This window comes from Solenopsis invicta, chromosome 3 (genome assembly GCF_016802725.1).
Source record: "Solenopsis invicta isolate M01_SB chromosome 3, UNIL_Sinv_3.0, whole genome shotgun sequence".
In the NCBI taxonomy this organism is placed as follows: domain Eukaryota; kingdom Metazoa; phylum Arthropoda; class Insecta; order Hymenoptera; family Formicidae; genus Solenopsis; species Solenopsis invicta.
In genome coordinates this window covers 3,531,167-3,545,730 of record NC_052666.1, presented here as the reverse complement: position 1 = coordinate 3,545,730, position 14,564 = coordinate 3,531,167, and the positions used below count along the sequence as shown (strand labels likewise).

At 31.8% G+C, this 14,564-nt stretch overlaps 1 protein-coding gene across 1 annotated transcript; it reads right to left on the bottom strand.

The window, feature by feature from the left end:
- Positions 1-5,901: 5,901 nt before the first annotated feature.
- LOC120357139 lies at positions 5,902-8,038 on the bottom strand. Its single transcript, XM_039446940.1, has 2 exons — positions 6,457-8,038; positions 5,902-6,085 (listed from the first exon to the last, which is right to left on the bottom strand). Exon 1 carries the CDS (start codon positions 7,965-7,967, stop codon positions 6,459-6,461), a length of 1,509 nt encoding a protein of 502 aa, XP_039302874.1. The 5' UTR covers positions 7,968-8,038; the 3' UTR covers positions 5,902-6,085; positions 6,457-6,458.
- Between the last annotated feature and the right edge of the window lie 6,526 nt (positions 8,039-14,564).

The window sequence follows — 14,564 nt, the reverse complement described above, 5'->3', positions numbered from 1 at the left end:
CATGTAGATTCTTTTTGTAAAAAACTGCAATTATTTTAAAAATTATTTAAAAAATAATATTTTTTGTTTTTTTCCTTCTTGCCAGATTCTTTTTGAAAAATATGGCATAAAATGTAATTTCAAAATACTTATTAATTTTTAACTGATTCCTTGATAAACCAGTTTGATAAGCGTTTCAATGACTTAAAACTAGAAAGCTAAGAAAAGATGTAATTTCTTTATGTAATACTTTTTGAGACTCGTCTCTGTGCAAATCCAAGAACAAAGTCTCGAATTTCAGGAAAAACTTTATGATTTTCAATCTAATGTTACTTTACAAGCCCAATTAGAAAAGGGAATCAAATTTGTTAAAATTTTAGATGCATGGCGTTATCCACGTCTTCGAATTTTCTGCATGTTTGTATCCACATATTTGTGCAAATGCTTTTCCTCAAAATTCATTTGTAAAAACGGATAAATGTTCTTCTTTAAACGATTCATCATTGTCCTTGTTTTTCAAAAAGTTTTGTAGATATATTATCCTTAGTAGAACCACATTCAAACAGCTAAGAAACTCAACGTTTTTTTAACTGATTGTTTCATTTTTTTTGCTGTTTCTTCTTTAATTATCATGTCTTACGATATCAAATATTACTTTTCTGCCAAGCCATATTTTGCATTATATTTATTATTTCTTAAAACAGGCCTACTGGAAAAACCACTAAAAAAAAAAAACACATTTGCGTACCTCATGGGTAATGTGGAAAGCTATTGTTCAGATTTTAATTTAAAATTTAAAATTTTTAATAACTTATTTTGGGGAAATAGATTATTATAACATGTTTATCATATTGTATGCATTACATACATTAAATTTTTATATTATTATTTATTAAAATAATAATTATTTCTAGGTTCTAGGCTCTAGACTATTTTTTTTACAAGTGGCCCTCCATGCTCCTAAGCCACAACATTTGACATGCGGCCGGCAGCTCATTGTCAGCTGTAGGGCCGCGAATGGTCGTGAGGTGCTCGAGGGAGACAGTAGGTGTCGCCTCGGAAATCGGTTCGAAATGTACCACTACCCGGGAAAAAATGTTTTAGACATAATCATATATAATTATATAAAATTATATATAAATATACATAAGTATATATATTAGTTCATATATAATCTTGCATGAATATGCATGGATTTATATGAGCTGTTATTGATATAATGAATTTATATAATGTATAAAAAATATTTATTTATTTACATTATATTAAATTAAACCTTAAACACGTAAGTGGGTCTGAGAGACCCCATATGAAGTTTTGAACGCTTGCTATGTGAAGACGGAATGAGATAGGAAGTTCGGACCAAGACGTAAAAAAGTTTGAAATCTCCTCTTTTGATTGATATGGTTGATCAACTTTTTTGATCAATTAAAATTCGAACGGCACGGCAGTAAAGTTAGGGTTTTGTTGTCAATGCGACCCATATAGTGTATAAGTGAAACTTTTTTTGTGAGTATTTTACATAAAAAATACTGGACAAAATACGTTCTTCACAGGTCGGTTTGCGGATGTTACTCGCATATACTCTGTCTGAAGTTGGAATACTATAAAATGTTGTAGAAAAGGGAGTTTTTCTGAAATATATCATGAAACACATCAATTTTCAATTTTAGACACAATTTAATCAAAACTAGAACAAAACAAGCGCGCGCTATAGAGCTTTTAATAATGAATGTTTATTATATTATATTTAAATAAGTATAAAAAAATTAAAAAGTTAATAAAGTTCAGAAAAATTTTACATAAATTAATAAAAACAATTTTTTTTATTTTTTTATTATTATTGATTTAACATGAACTTTATATATATGTATATGTATGTACATATACAGTTATAATTAAGTTTAACTAAAGATGTGTGTGTGTATGTAAAAATAATACAGTTATAATTAAGTTTAACTAAAGATGTGTGTGTGTGTGTGTGTGTGTGTGTGTGTGTGTGTGTGTGTGTGTGTGTGTTAAGAGCGAGATTACGAGAAACGATGTGTTACGAGAAACATGCAATTAAATAATACAAATTTTTATAAATAATAAATAAACTTAAATTTTTATATTCTATAAGTAAATATAAAATTTGTTGCTGGTATTATGGTATGATTGCTGGTTTTATCGCTGCTAAAATTTAATTTAATTTAATTTAATTTTTTATTTTATTTTTTATATTATTTTCTATTAATATATTATTTTTAAAATTAAAAAAGATATCTTAAAATGTAAACATTTTATACTAAACCGACAGAAAAATACGTTTATAGATACCAAGTTAAAGTTCTTCATTGACATTATAAATATTTTATCAACTTCTATTTGGTATTGTTTAGTATTGTTCTGTTTTTTATAGTCTGACAAATATAGAAGATAAATATATATTACACATCTAATAAATAAAACTGTATAATTTCTACGCATTTGTCTTAAATAATTATTTGTGTGGAATTATGTTTCATTAATTAAATGTATATACGAGTATACAATGGTCGTTCGATAAGTAAGATAAATTTCCGCAAAGTGGCGCTACAATAAACTGTACAGTATATAGCTGGGAAGTAACACTTTTCAAACTGTCTCATACCAAATTTCAGTCAAAACGACGCTTTGTTTATGTATGGCAGACGTTGGAAATAATCATGGCAGCAGTTGTCATAAAAATGGAAAAAGACAAATTCCATGCGGTAATTAAACATTTTTATTTAAAATGTGGATGGCTACGCAGATCGAAGCCGAGATGGACGAAGTTCACAGAGACGCTGCACCAGCGTTAATAAAATAAACTTACATATATATGTATATCCATGTCTCTTTACGTCATGATTATTGTACGATATTGAAATATTGTATAAATTTAATAATTCTATAGAATAACTTCAATTTTTATGTTGCATGAGGATTTATACATACCTCCAAAAAATTATTCTCTGAATTTCTTTTCCTTAAACATTCGCCAATTTTTAAAATTGCTTTCAACGACATCTGTCCTGTTATTTTAGAAATATCTTTTGTATTTTGGACTATAAAATATGGTAGATCAACTGTAGAAAATTATATCATGAAATTATTATAAATGTGTAACTTTAAAATTTCATAAAAAGTGTATAAATTTTTTCACATCTTTATATTTTATAAATTTGTATTTATTTCTTTTATACTTTACCTGTTTTTATCACTTCTATTTATATTTTTATTTTATCTCCCTTTTTTAAATTGAAGTCATTATAATCTTCTGCATCGAAGTTTGATACGTGAACTTCTAATTTGTCATAAATTTTGAGAAATATGATTATCAATTTAGCATGAACTTTATTCATATGTAATACATATAGAATTAAATATAATTAAATGTGTGTGTGTGTGTGTGTGTGTGTGTGTTTGTGAAAAACATAATTAAATAATTTTTATATTAATAACAAATTTTTATAATTAATAAGTAAACTCAAATATTTACATTTTATAAGTAAATACTTAGAAAATTTGTTGCTTTGATAACATCTAATTTAAGGTACAACTTTTTCTTCAATTATTGTTTACTCTTCTTATTTTGATGCTACAAGAAGAAAATGTATTATTTCTTTGTCATTTCGTTAGATAATTAAAAATTAAGAAAATATTTATAGTTTTAATCCTTAAATTGTAATGTTGGTTTTACATACCGCTGTTAAAATTTTATTTAATATAATAATTAATTTCCTTGCTATTTAAAATATTTTAGTTGAAGTTTTGCAAAAATAATGTTTGAGAGGGATAATCTTTATAATTCCCTTAAAAATAAGTTCTTTAACATGATTAAATATGTATTTCATGATTTTTTATAATTTAAAATGTTTTCGAAATGTAGTAGATAAAATTCTATGGATTTTAGAGGCACCTTGTATATCTTTTTTTTGTAATTTTTATATTAAAATATTTTTTGTATTTATTTACAATATTTAAAATAATTAAAAATCTACATTTTTTATTATAAAGAAATTTTAAAATTAACAAAAATTTGCTAACAGTTTGTCAAATCAATGTTTATCAATAATAAGATTTTTACGAGAATTACAATTGAAGGTTTAATATTAATATATTTTGAGTTTTTTCGATCATTTCATGCTACAAATTAATTAAAGCGGTGTTTCTTTACGATGTGATTAAGATTAATTTATTAATTACAAATAATTTTTTGGTACAATATTAAAATATTGTATAAATTTAATAATTTTATTGAATAATTTCAATATTTTTTTTGCATGAGGATTTTGTACATACCTCTTGAAAATTATTTTCTGAATTTGTTTTCTTTAGACATTCGCCAATTTTTAAAGTTGCTTTTAACGGCATCTGTCCTTTTATTTTAATAATATCTTTTATATTTTGGATTATAAAATATGGTGGATCAACTGTAGAAAATTATATTATGAAATTATTATAAATGTGTAATGTCAATAATTATTTTTAAAAGAAAAATGAAAATAGTTTTATTTATGAGAAAACATAAAAAATAATTTAAATGATAATTATGTTTCTTTCAATAAAATAAATTTATTAAAAATGGGAAAAAGTATCCGTGTAATCATGTAGATTTATTATAAAAAATATATATTTAGTTAAAAATTTAAGTATTTTAATAAATTGTTAAATAGATATGGTAATTGGTGCACACGAATAAAAAAAATTTTTTAATTTTATAAAAAGTGTATAAATTTTTTTACATTTTTTATATTATATAAATTTGCACTCATTTCTTTTATACTTTACCTGTTTGTATCATTCCTATTATTTTTATTTTATCTCCCTTTTTTAAATTTAAGTCATCATAATCTTCTGCATCGAAGTTTGATATGTGAACTTCCAATTTGTATCTTCCGTCAGTTATTGAACCGTAACCAATTTTTTTATTTTATTTAATATTGTATACTGTTGCAAAATTTGTTTTGATATAACCTTCTATCACTGTAATAATTATTTATTGTTAAAGAAGAATTTTATTTTATATTTAAATGTTAATGTGATGTATTAAAAAATGTGATGTATTGTATAATTAGTTTTTGTTAGCATTGTCGACTTTCTTTATTTATATAATAAATTGATAAACCTGAGAAACTTACTGACTCTTGTTGTTGTATTTAAAATTTCCGAACAATTAACTTCTTCCGGTTCTGGCAGATTTAATGTGTTTTCAAATTTATATTTTCCTAAACATGAAATTCGGGTACTTGATGAGATTTGTAATTCATAATTAACATTTCCATTATTAAATTGAGCTGCTTTTGGTGGACGAGAATGTGCACCGTCTAAATGAATAATCTGTTAAAAAATGATTAAAATAATTTATTAATTATGCGACATTTATAATATACGTATGTTGTACATGTATGTATACATATAAAGAAAATAAAGTGCATGATGAAAACACCTACATAATTTGATTTTATGTAAGATTCCACCCGGTCAATTTCGTCATTCCAAGATATAACTTGGACACGTTTCCCCGATCCGTTATTTAGGAAAAATTTAAATACTTTATATTGGCGTTTATCTCCTATATCTTGGAGCTTCAATACCATCAACGTATCCTATTATTTCACTATAAAAATAATGAAATAATTAAGACCGTTTAATTATTAATTAATCTATTTTTATATAAATCAGAGTTATATAGCTTCCTAAAACAATCAGTAGACAGAGTTTTTTAAATATTTATTTTATATTAATTATTTATTGTATAATTTATTATAAAAATGAATTTATTAAATAGTTATTAAAAAATAAAATTTATTATTTATTTAAAATAATAATTTAGAGAAAATATTAATTTAATATTTACTTAAGGGGTTACACTACCCAAGCGCGTCGAAAAAAATAAGCTTTTTCGTGAATTTTTTCCTTGAATTCTAGGTGGTGGATCAAAACAAAAATTTAGGGCTTTATTACACATATATTAAAGTTCTCAAAAATATTTTTTATTTATATATGTATAACAAAATGGCTTCGTGGCAGTATAAAAAACAAAAAAAATTTTTTTTGTAGGAGAAAAACGGTGTGCACCGTTGCAGTCCTGGTGTGCCATCTGGAACAAAAAAAAATTTTTTTCTTAATTTACAATAGTTTTTCCATAGAAGTACCGAGGATTTTTAATTTTGTTTAAAAATTCACAAATTTGTATGAGTTGAAATTTTTTTTTCATTTTTTAGCAAAAAAATCGACCATAAATTGTTAACTGCAAACGTAATAATTTATCAATCATAAAAATCGTGTGTACTTCCACGGAAAATCTATTTAAGAAGTTGCAGTTAAAATTTCAAGTCAATCGGACAAAAATTGAGCGAGATACGGTGTACACCGATTCGTAAAACATAGTTTCGAGAAAAACGCGTTTAAAGTTTGAAATCGTATTTGTGATATGAAATTTTCAAAATATGGGCTTGCTGATTTTTTCACCTTTACTCTGCTATCCCAGCTCCATATAGCTGTCCTTCTACATTCGAATTTAGCTCGTCAGTCTCCTTCCTGAGTGCCGTAAGATCCTTCCGAGTGCTTTTTCGGTTGATCGACGATGAGCGGTTGGCGGCTCGAACACGATGTTGGTCGATTTCCATTGCGTAATTATGCAACTCGGGACTAATCTTCAATTCGAGGGTTGATACTACATCTAACAGTGATGAAAAGCCGCCATTATATGTTATGACGGCTACGTTGGTTGCAATATCAACTACTGCTTTGCCGCTAGATATCGCTTTCGGTGCAATCGACCAAACGACAGAGTTCAAACTTTCGTTTGCATTTTGCGTATATCCTCCTAGGCAACGGGAGAGGAGTTCTTCTCTTGTTAAATCTTCGTAGATTTTTTGTACAGCATTGAAAACCAAGAGGGGCATAGCTGGTTTGTGAGTGTACATCTCGAGAGTTTGCGAGGCTTTCGCTCTTTGCCAAGAGCACCAAGAATCGGCTCCTGCGGGGCATCTATCGTGCTGAGGTTTTTCGTCTGTTGAAATTTTGTGATATAATGTAGCGTATATTTCCTTGCGCATATTCTCTACTGAATCAGTATTTCGACGTATAGCCAGTCCGTAGTACACACTCAATTCGTCTATCAATTTTCCAGTTAATTTCCCTCGGCCCCCAAGATTTTTCACTTCTTTTTTCAAATTGCGTAGTCTTGTTCCAAGCCTTTTTTGTACATGACCTATACATTCCTTTTTTATGACGGGAAAATCGCCATACGGCTTAGCATCTTGAATACTCTTATGCGTTTTGCCATCTCCGATGTAGTACGCATACCGAACATTGTACAAAGACTCGGAACGAGAGAACATTTCCACCATAGCGTCGGGCTCCATTTTCCCTGCACTCCTATTGTGATTTGCATTACAGTACTCTTCGTGTAAAGCGTGCCATTCTTCATACTCGGTAGTGTCTTTCTTTTTTCCCCAGTGCTCACACTCCTTGCAATATTTTGACTTCACGCAAATATCAATAATTTTTTCGGAGTACCATCCGATTAAACTTGCGAATCCGTACAGTGAACTGAAGCCACATTTTCTCCAGGAGCCGTCCCCTGACACTGTCAAACCCTCAAGCTGTACTTTTTCTGTACAAACCTGATTTTCCTCCTCAGCAGCTTTTTGTAGACATTTAGATTTGACAGCGTCCGTAGCAGTTACAATGCTCTTTACAATTGCATCGTACGATTTTTGAAACACTGGTTTCGGGAAACACATAAACGCACAAAATTTAGTTATTCCTTGCCTTCCGATACCAATTATTCTCATAGCAAAGGTAACACGTCTATTAATATCGTAAGCATGACCATTAATTAATGGACTGCTGTCAATTGAAGTACTTCCGCACTTTTGACACAACACAACGAGCTTGAATCCAAGGCCACGCACGCATGATTCCGAAAAAGTAACACTGCCTCCGCACTGACACTTTAAAATTTGTGACAGCATCCCAAAAACAGTAACAAAGTTCAATATCCGGTATCCGAACGTTGCGTCAATTTCGAATTCATGTTCATGGGTTGTTTCTAATTTTTTTGCAAGTCTCGAAACTCCCTCGGTGTCGCTCTCGAAGCTGTGGCGGTTGGGCGGTTTTCTGTTAGAAATTCTGCTCCGACTGGCCCGAGATGGTCTTGTTCTATTTCCTTTCTTTGTGTTATATACTTTTTCACTCATTTTGTTAAATAAAGCACTGAAAAACAACGCACAAACTAAATAAAATGAGCGCGTACGTCGGACTAGCAAGCGATGCTCGTTGCAACGTGTTTACTCCAGTTCTAACGGTTTTTCTGGCGTCCTACGACATCTCCGAGATTTATTACACCATCTATATATATTTTGAAGAACTATAATTCACTTATACCTGCTAAAACTACCGACAGAGCTGTAATACCCTTATAATCCTGTGCGCGGTCGAGCGGCCTTTTCAAACGTTTCGGAGCGCTCAGAGGGGCTTCCGAAAAAAATCTGAAAAAATTATTTATAACAGCCTTTCCACCAAAATTCTTTTTGAATGTCATTTTTAAATAGTTTATACATCATTTAAGCAAATAAAAAATTTTGAAAAAAAAAAATTTTCTGGGTAGTGTAACCCCTTAATGTTTATTTAATATCTATGTCATATTAATGATTTATTTGCAATAATAATTTTAAAAAATATTTACAGAACATTTATTCAAAATTAATTTATTTTTGATTTTATGATAATTATTTACAATAATTTTAAAAACATTTAACTTTTTGAATATTTTTTTATTAAATAAAATAAACAAATATTCAACAACTAATAAATATTTGAAAAATATCCAAAATGGAAAATATTCAAAATCATACTTATACGGTTAAATCACATAATTTAATTTTTTCTAAATCTTCATTGGATGTTAAAACATCCATTCCATCTAAGTTTTCAAACTCTTCAATCGGATCGTTTACATTGTTACATATATTTCTAAAATATATATAAATTATGTCAATTTAAGAATTTAAGATTGCTATTTATTGTGCACCATTTACTGCACCTGATTTGTATTTGCTGTTTTTTTTGTTATTAAAAAATATATTTTTTTTATTTGAGTAGTTAAGATTATATTCTATAAATATAATAACAAAATGTAAAAAACAAAATTTATTTTAGCAATATTCATAAAATTTACTTCATACATAAGATAGGAATATATATTACTTTACTATATTACAATAATTATAAAATTATACATTATTTATTAGAAAAATTCTTTTTAACATTTTATCGTAATGTGTAATGTTTCGGACATTTAATATATCATCACGACTTTTTTAATTATTTGATTCACTTTATTCTTGCCATTAAATGATGAATAGATGTCGAAATTTTAATCTTGACCATACTGAAGAACTTTATCATTTTGACAACTCACTGTTACTTTTACATTTAACATTAACGAAATTTACTATGTACTTAATATATTCACAATCTTTAAAATTGTGAATACTAAATATTGTAAAACGCTTTTAAAAATATTGCGAGTCAAAACGTTCATTTTAGTTTCCATAATATTTCTATAATAAATTTATTATCTCACAGTTTTGCTAAGTTTGAATGTGTATATAAATTTAAACAAACAAATATAGCACGAAGGTCTAACTATGGTCGTAGAAGGCTTGGTTTATTTAATTTGTAAAAATATATATTTCTTTTCTTTAAATTTATTTTGTTAAAACAAACAGAATAATTAACTTTTAAATCATTTTTTATGTTTTCATGATTAAAACTTTTCATTTTTTTTTTAATAATAATTATTGACATTACATGTTATAATTTCACAATATAATTTTCTACAGTTGATCTTTCATATTTTATATATTATACTTTACTGTTATATTAAATGCTGCCTGCCATATGACAGTACCGATTGAAGAGGCGTTTGGGGGCAAATGCGGGACAACGACTCGACCTTGGATTCTCGACAGTGGGTGCACTACCCATCTTTGTGGTGACGTAGGAAGCTTTCAACAGATGCACGAATCAGGCAAAAATAAATTAAATTTAGCTAGTCATGCCGTTGCAGAAATTAAAGGCGAAGGTGACGTTATTCTCACGCTGCGACTAAACAAGAAAAACGATTGGTACAATTCCGAAATACGTTGTATGTGCCCGACTTGCGTACAAATTTAGTTTCAGTGGCTAAGATAACAGACATGGGACACAATGTAATTTTCAATGATCGGGAAGCGCGAGTAGTAAATTGTAATGGTGATGTGAGATTAATCGCGGATCGTAAAGGCGATTTATATTACGTTCGCGAAGACGTCAGATGCGCGAAAGCTGCGATCGCAACGGAGTGCTCCGAACTGTTAAAGTGGCACTGCCGTTTGGGTCATTTAAATGCGCGTGATCTCTCGCGTTCGATCCGGGACCGTATTTCACCGAGCGTAAATTTGAAAGACATTGATAGTCTGTCGCGTTGTACCATCTGTTTAAAAGGAAAGATGACTGTGTTCCCCTTTCCAAAGGATCGGAATCCATGTACTGAACCCCTAAAGATTGTACATTCGGACGTTGTTGGCCCATATCGTACACAGGCCGCAAATGGTGCACGATATTTTGTAACCTTTGTTGATGACTGTACTAGGTGGAGCGAAGTGTATTTTCTACGAGAGAAAAAGGGCGTATTCGAGGCGTTTAAGTCATATCAGGCCATGGTGGAGCAAATAACTGGAAGAAAAATAAAGTATTTGCAATCAGACAATGGCAGAGAGTATCGCAACGCCGAATTCGACCAATATTTAGTAAGGAGTGGCATTGAGCGCAGATTAACAGTCCCTCACACTCCACAACAGAATGGAGTGGCTGAAAGGTTTAATCGGACTTTGCAAGATATGGCTAGATGTCTGATGCTTCAGTCAGGTTTGACAGCGAGTTTCTGGACTGATGCCATCGCTACAGCTTGTTATATACGTAACCGATGTCCAACAAGCGCCCTAGATGGAGGCATTCCGTTTGAAAAATGGACAGGTGAATCGTTGAGCTACGATAATCTAAAAATTTTTGGTTCAAAAGTATTTGTTTTAGATAAGGATCCGACGAAGGATAAATTAGCAGCCCGTTCATTGGAAGGTGTTTTTGTGGGATACCCTAGAGACACAAAAGGCTTCCGGGTATAGATCCCGTCGAAGCATAAGACTGTTATTGCTCGAGATGTTCGCTTTCTGGAGAGGATGAACGATGTATCTGAGGATTCGCCGATATTGGATGATTTGATAGTCGAAGATACAACGGAATTGATTGAAAAATCTTCCGAAAATTCTCCGCGCGATCACGTCGAGCTGGTTTCTACTGATCCTGTAACAACGGTTCCACCGGTTGTTCTTCCCGATACTCCGTGTGAACCTTTGATACAATGCGAAGAACCTAAGCGAGCGCCTGGAAGGCCTAGATTGCTTCGCACCGGAAACAGAGGACGACCCAGGAGATTATTCAGATCCGCGACGTCGATGGAGAGAGCTCAGAAGAATCCGATAGAAGTGGATTCCGAGGAGGCAAGCGACTCAGATGACGTTTTTACCGGCGTAGCCGAAGTACCTGTTCAGGAAGCACTTGAGGGTAAGGATCATGAAGAATGGAAGAAAGGTGTAGAGGACGAGGTAGTAAGTCTGTTAAAAATTGACACATGGGATATCATCAAGAGATCCGAGGGGCAAAATGTCGTTGGCTGCAGATTTGTGCTTACAAATAAGTATCATTCCGATGGTCAAATTGAACGACGCAAGGCTAGAATAGTTGCAAAAGGATATAGCCAACGTTTCGGAATTGATTATTATCAAACCTTTGCCACTGTTGCGAGATTAGAAACCGTCCGAACAATGATGGCACTCGCTGCCGAGCTTAAGCTAAAAATTTGGCAGTTTGATGTTGTTACTGCTTATTTAAATGGTCAACTCGAAGAAAAGGTCATTATGGAAATACCTGAGATGCTTGAGGAGACGCTGAGAAAGATCGTTGCTAAGTCATCGAATACTTCAGAGGTTTGTACTCGCGCTCAAACTATGCTTAAGATGATCGAGAAAGGAGGAAATGCTTGTTGTCTTAAGCGAGCACTATACGGTTTACGTCAGGCTGGATGACAATGGCATGCTAAGTTGAGTCAAAAATTGAGGGGTCTAGGGCTTAAGGCAACCGTGAATGAACCATGCCTCTATTACGGCTGGCGCAATTCCGAAATTATGCTCGTGGTCGTATATGTTGACGATTTACTCGTGGCGGCGCGAGATGAAGCTTGGATCCAGAAGAGTAAGGATCAACTACTGCAAGACTTCGAAATAAAGGACCTTGGATCTGCAAAGCATTGTCTGGGACTAGAAATCAGACAAGAGGATGGCGTGATCAAGTTATCACAGATGGGTTATATTATGGCGTTGCTGAAAGAATACGGAATGGAAAATTGCAACGGAGTAGCCACCCCCTCTGAGATATCATCACGGTGTTCTGCAACAAAGCCATTAGCGAATCAAGCTCCAAACTCAGAAAAATGGCCATACCGTGAGTTAATTGGTGCATTGATGTACCTTGCTGTGGCGACGCGCCCAGACATTGCCAATACTGTCTCCAGGATGGCTCAACACGTAAATGATCCCCAGGCTGAACATTGGTCCGCGGCTAAACGAATTCTGAGATACCTATCAGGGACATCTGACCTGGCGCTTGTCTATACTCCAACAGGCGAGCCTATCCACGGATTTTCGGATGCCGATTGGGCCAGCGATACATCTAATCGTCGTTCGTATACTGGTTATGTTTATATTTTAGGCGGAGCAGCAATCTCTTGGAGATCTCAGAAACAACGGACGGTTGCACTATCGTCTACCGAGGCTGAGTACGTTAGCCTCTCGGAAGCTACAAAGGAAGCTATCTATTTGAGAAGCCTTTTTCACGAGATTGGAATGGCAAGTATGGAAAGATTATTCTTTCTGTTGACAACCTTGGAGCATTATACATAGCTTCCGACCCAGTTCATCATGCACGGACGTAGCACATAGATGTCCGATGCCATTTCGTCCGCGAGAAGATCGCATCTGGCGAATTGGAGCTACAACACGTGTCTACAACACGCATGACTGCTGACATCCTCACTAAGGCACTTCCCCGTGTCTCGCATGAAAGATGCTTGGAGAAGTTGGGACTATTAGCTAAATTTGAAGATGATTAACGCGCGATTTGAGAGGGCGTGTTGAAGTAATAAATCGATTTATTCGGTCACTTCGCGCTTTCTTATCTTGTAGCGCCATCCTGCGGTAATCGAGATGGGCGACAATCGATACATTCATCTATCCTTTTTCTTTTCTTACGTTCCGCTCGCCGCTCTCACCATCCTTAATGTATCTCTGCCTGTGCTGCACGTTGAGCTTCACATGTAATGTATCTGTACCAATATACTTATTAAAGACTTCACATGTAATGTATCTGTACCAATATACTTATTAAAGACGAACATGTTCTTTTTGGCACATTATATCTCTCGCATTCATTGCACATATCCTGATCCTCGGATTACGAAATTCACACAAAATCAACATAAATTAATCTTAATTTAATAAATTATATGATATTACTTAATCTTTTTTAGCTTAGGGTTATGTTATATCTGAAAAGTAATCAACGCGCAATTTTGCTAAGTTTGAATGTGTATAGAAATTTACACCACCAAAAATAGCATGAAGATCTAGCTACAACCGTAGAAGGCTTGGTCTGTTTAATTTGAAAAAATATATATTTCCACTTTTTTACTACTGTATATTACTAATTTAGAGAGAAAAAGAAAGAGAGAGGGAGAGAGAGAGAGAGAGAGAGAGAGAGAGAGAGAGAGAGCGAAACATTGAGCGTACAAGACATTAAACACGCGAGATATCAAACATGTGAGAGAATGAGAGAACAAACGTGCGAGAAAACAAGAGAGTAAATGTATAAGATTTTCAAAAAATACGTACGTAATCGCATTATTTTCTTCCATTTTTAAATCGTTACTATTTGTTGAAATATTCATATTATTTAAATTAATATTTTCTTCGTCGGAAAGCATACTATTATCTTCGTGATTTATTTTTTTTTCTTCCATTTTCTTAATCCTTTTTGGCATTTTTCTGGCTTCAAATGGTCATAATGAAAAATAATTTTGACATGTTAATTATTTATTTATATGTTTATTTTCTTAACAATAATCATAATGTAAAGAGACATGGATATAATAATAAACATGATACATGTATAATAACGTATTGAAGAAATTAATCAATGTATCGCATATGTGTTATTATAATTTGCTATGTATTTGCTGATTCGAAAAAGAATACGTTACAAGTGCCGCAACGTGATTGCTTACACACGCAATCAGGGACGAAACAAAAGTAAACGGTTAGCATCATTAATATGTTATGTTATTATCAACAATATGACAGCAATATGATAGTAAAAATAATTTGTCGTTCCATCTTGAGCACTATAATAAAAACATGACGACAACAAAAGATGTATAATGATTTATGTATATTGTTGCGTATATTCAAATTATT

What these genes read in the sequence shown, in the direction of transcription:
- LOC120357139 (XM_039446940.1), bottom strand. Translation starts at nt 7,967, where the DNA reads ATGCTGTCACAAATTTTAAAGTGTCAGTGCGGAGGCAGTGTTACTTTT.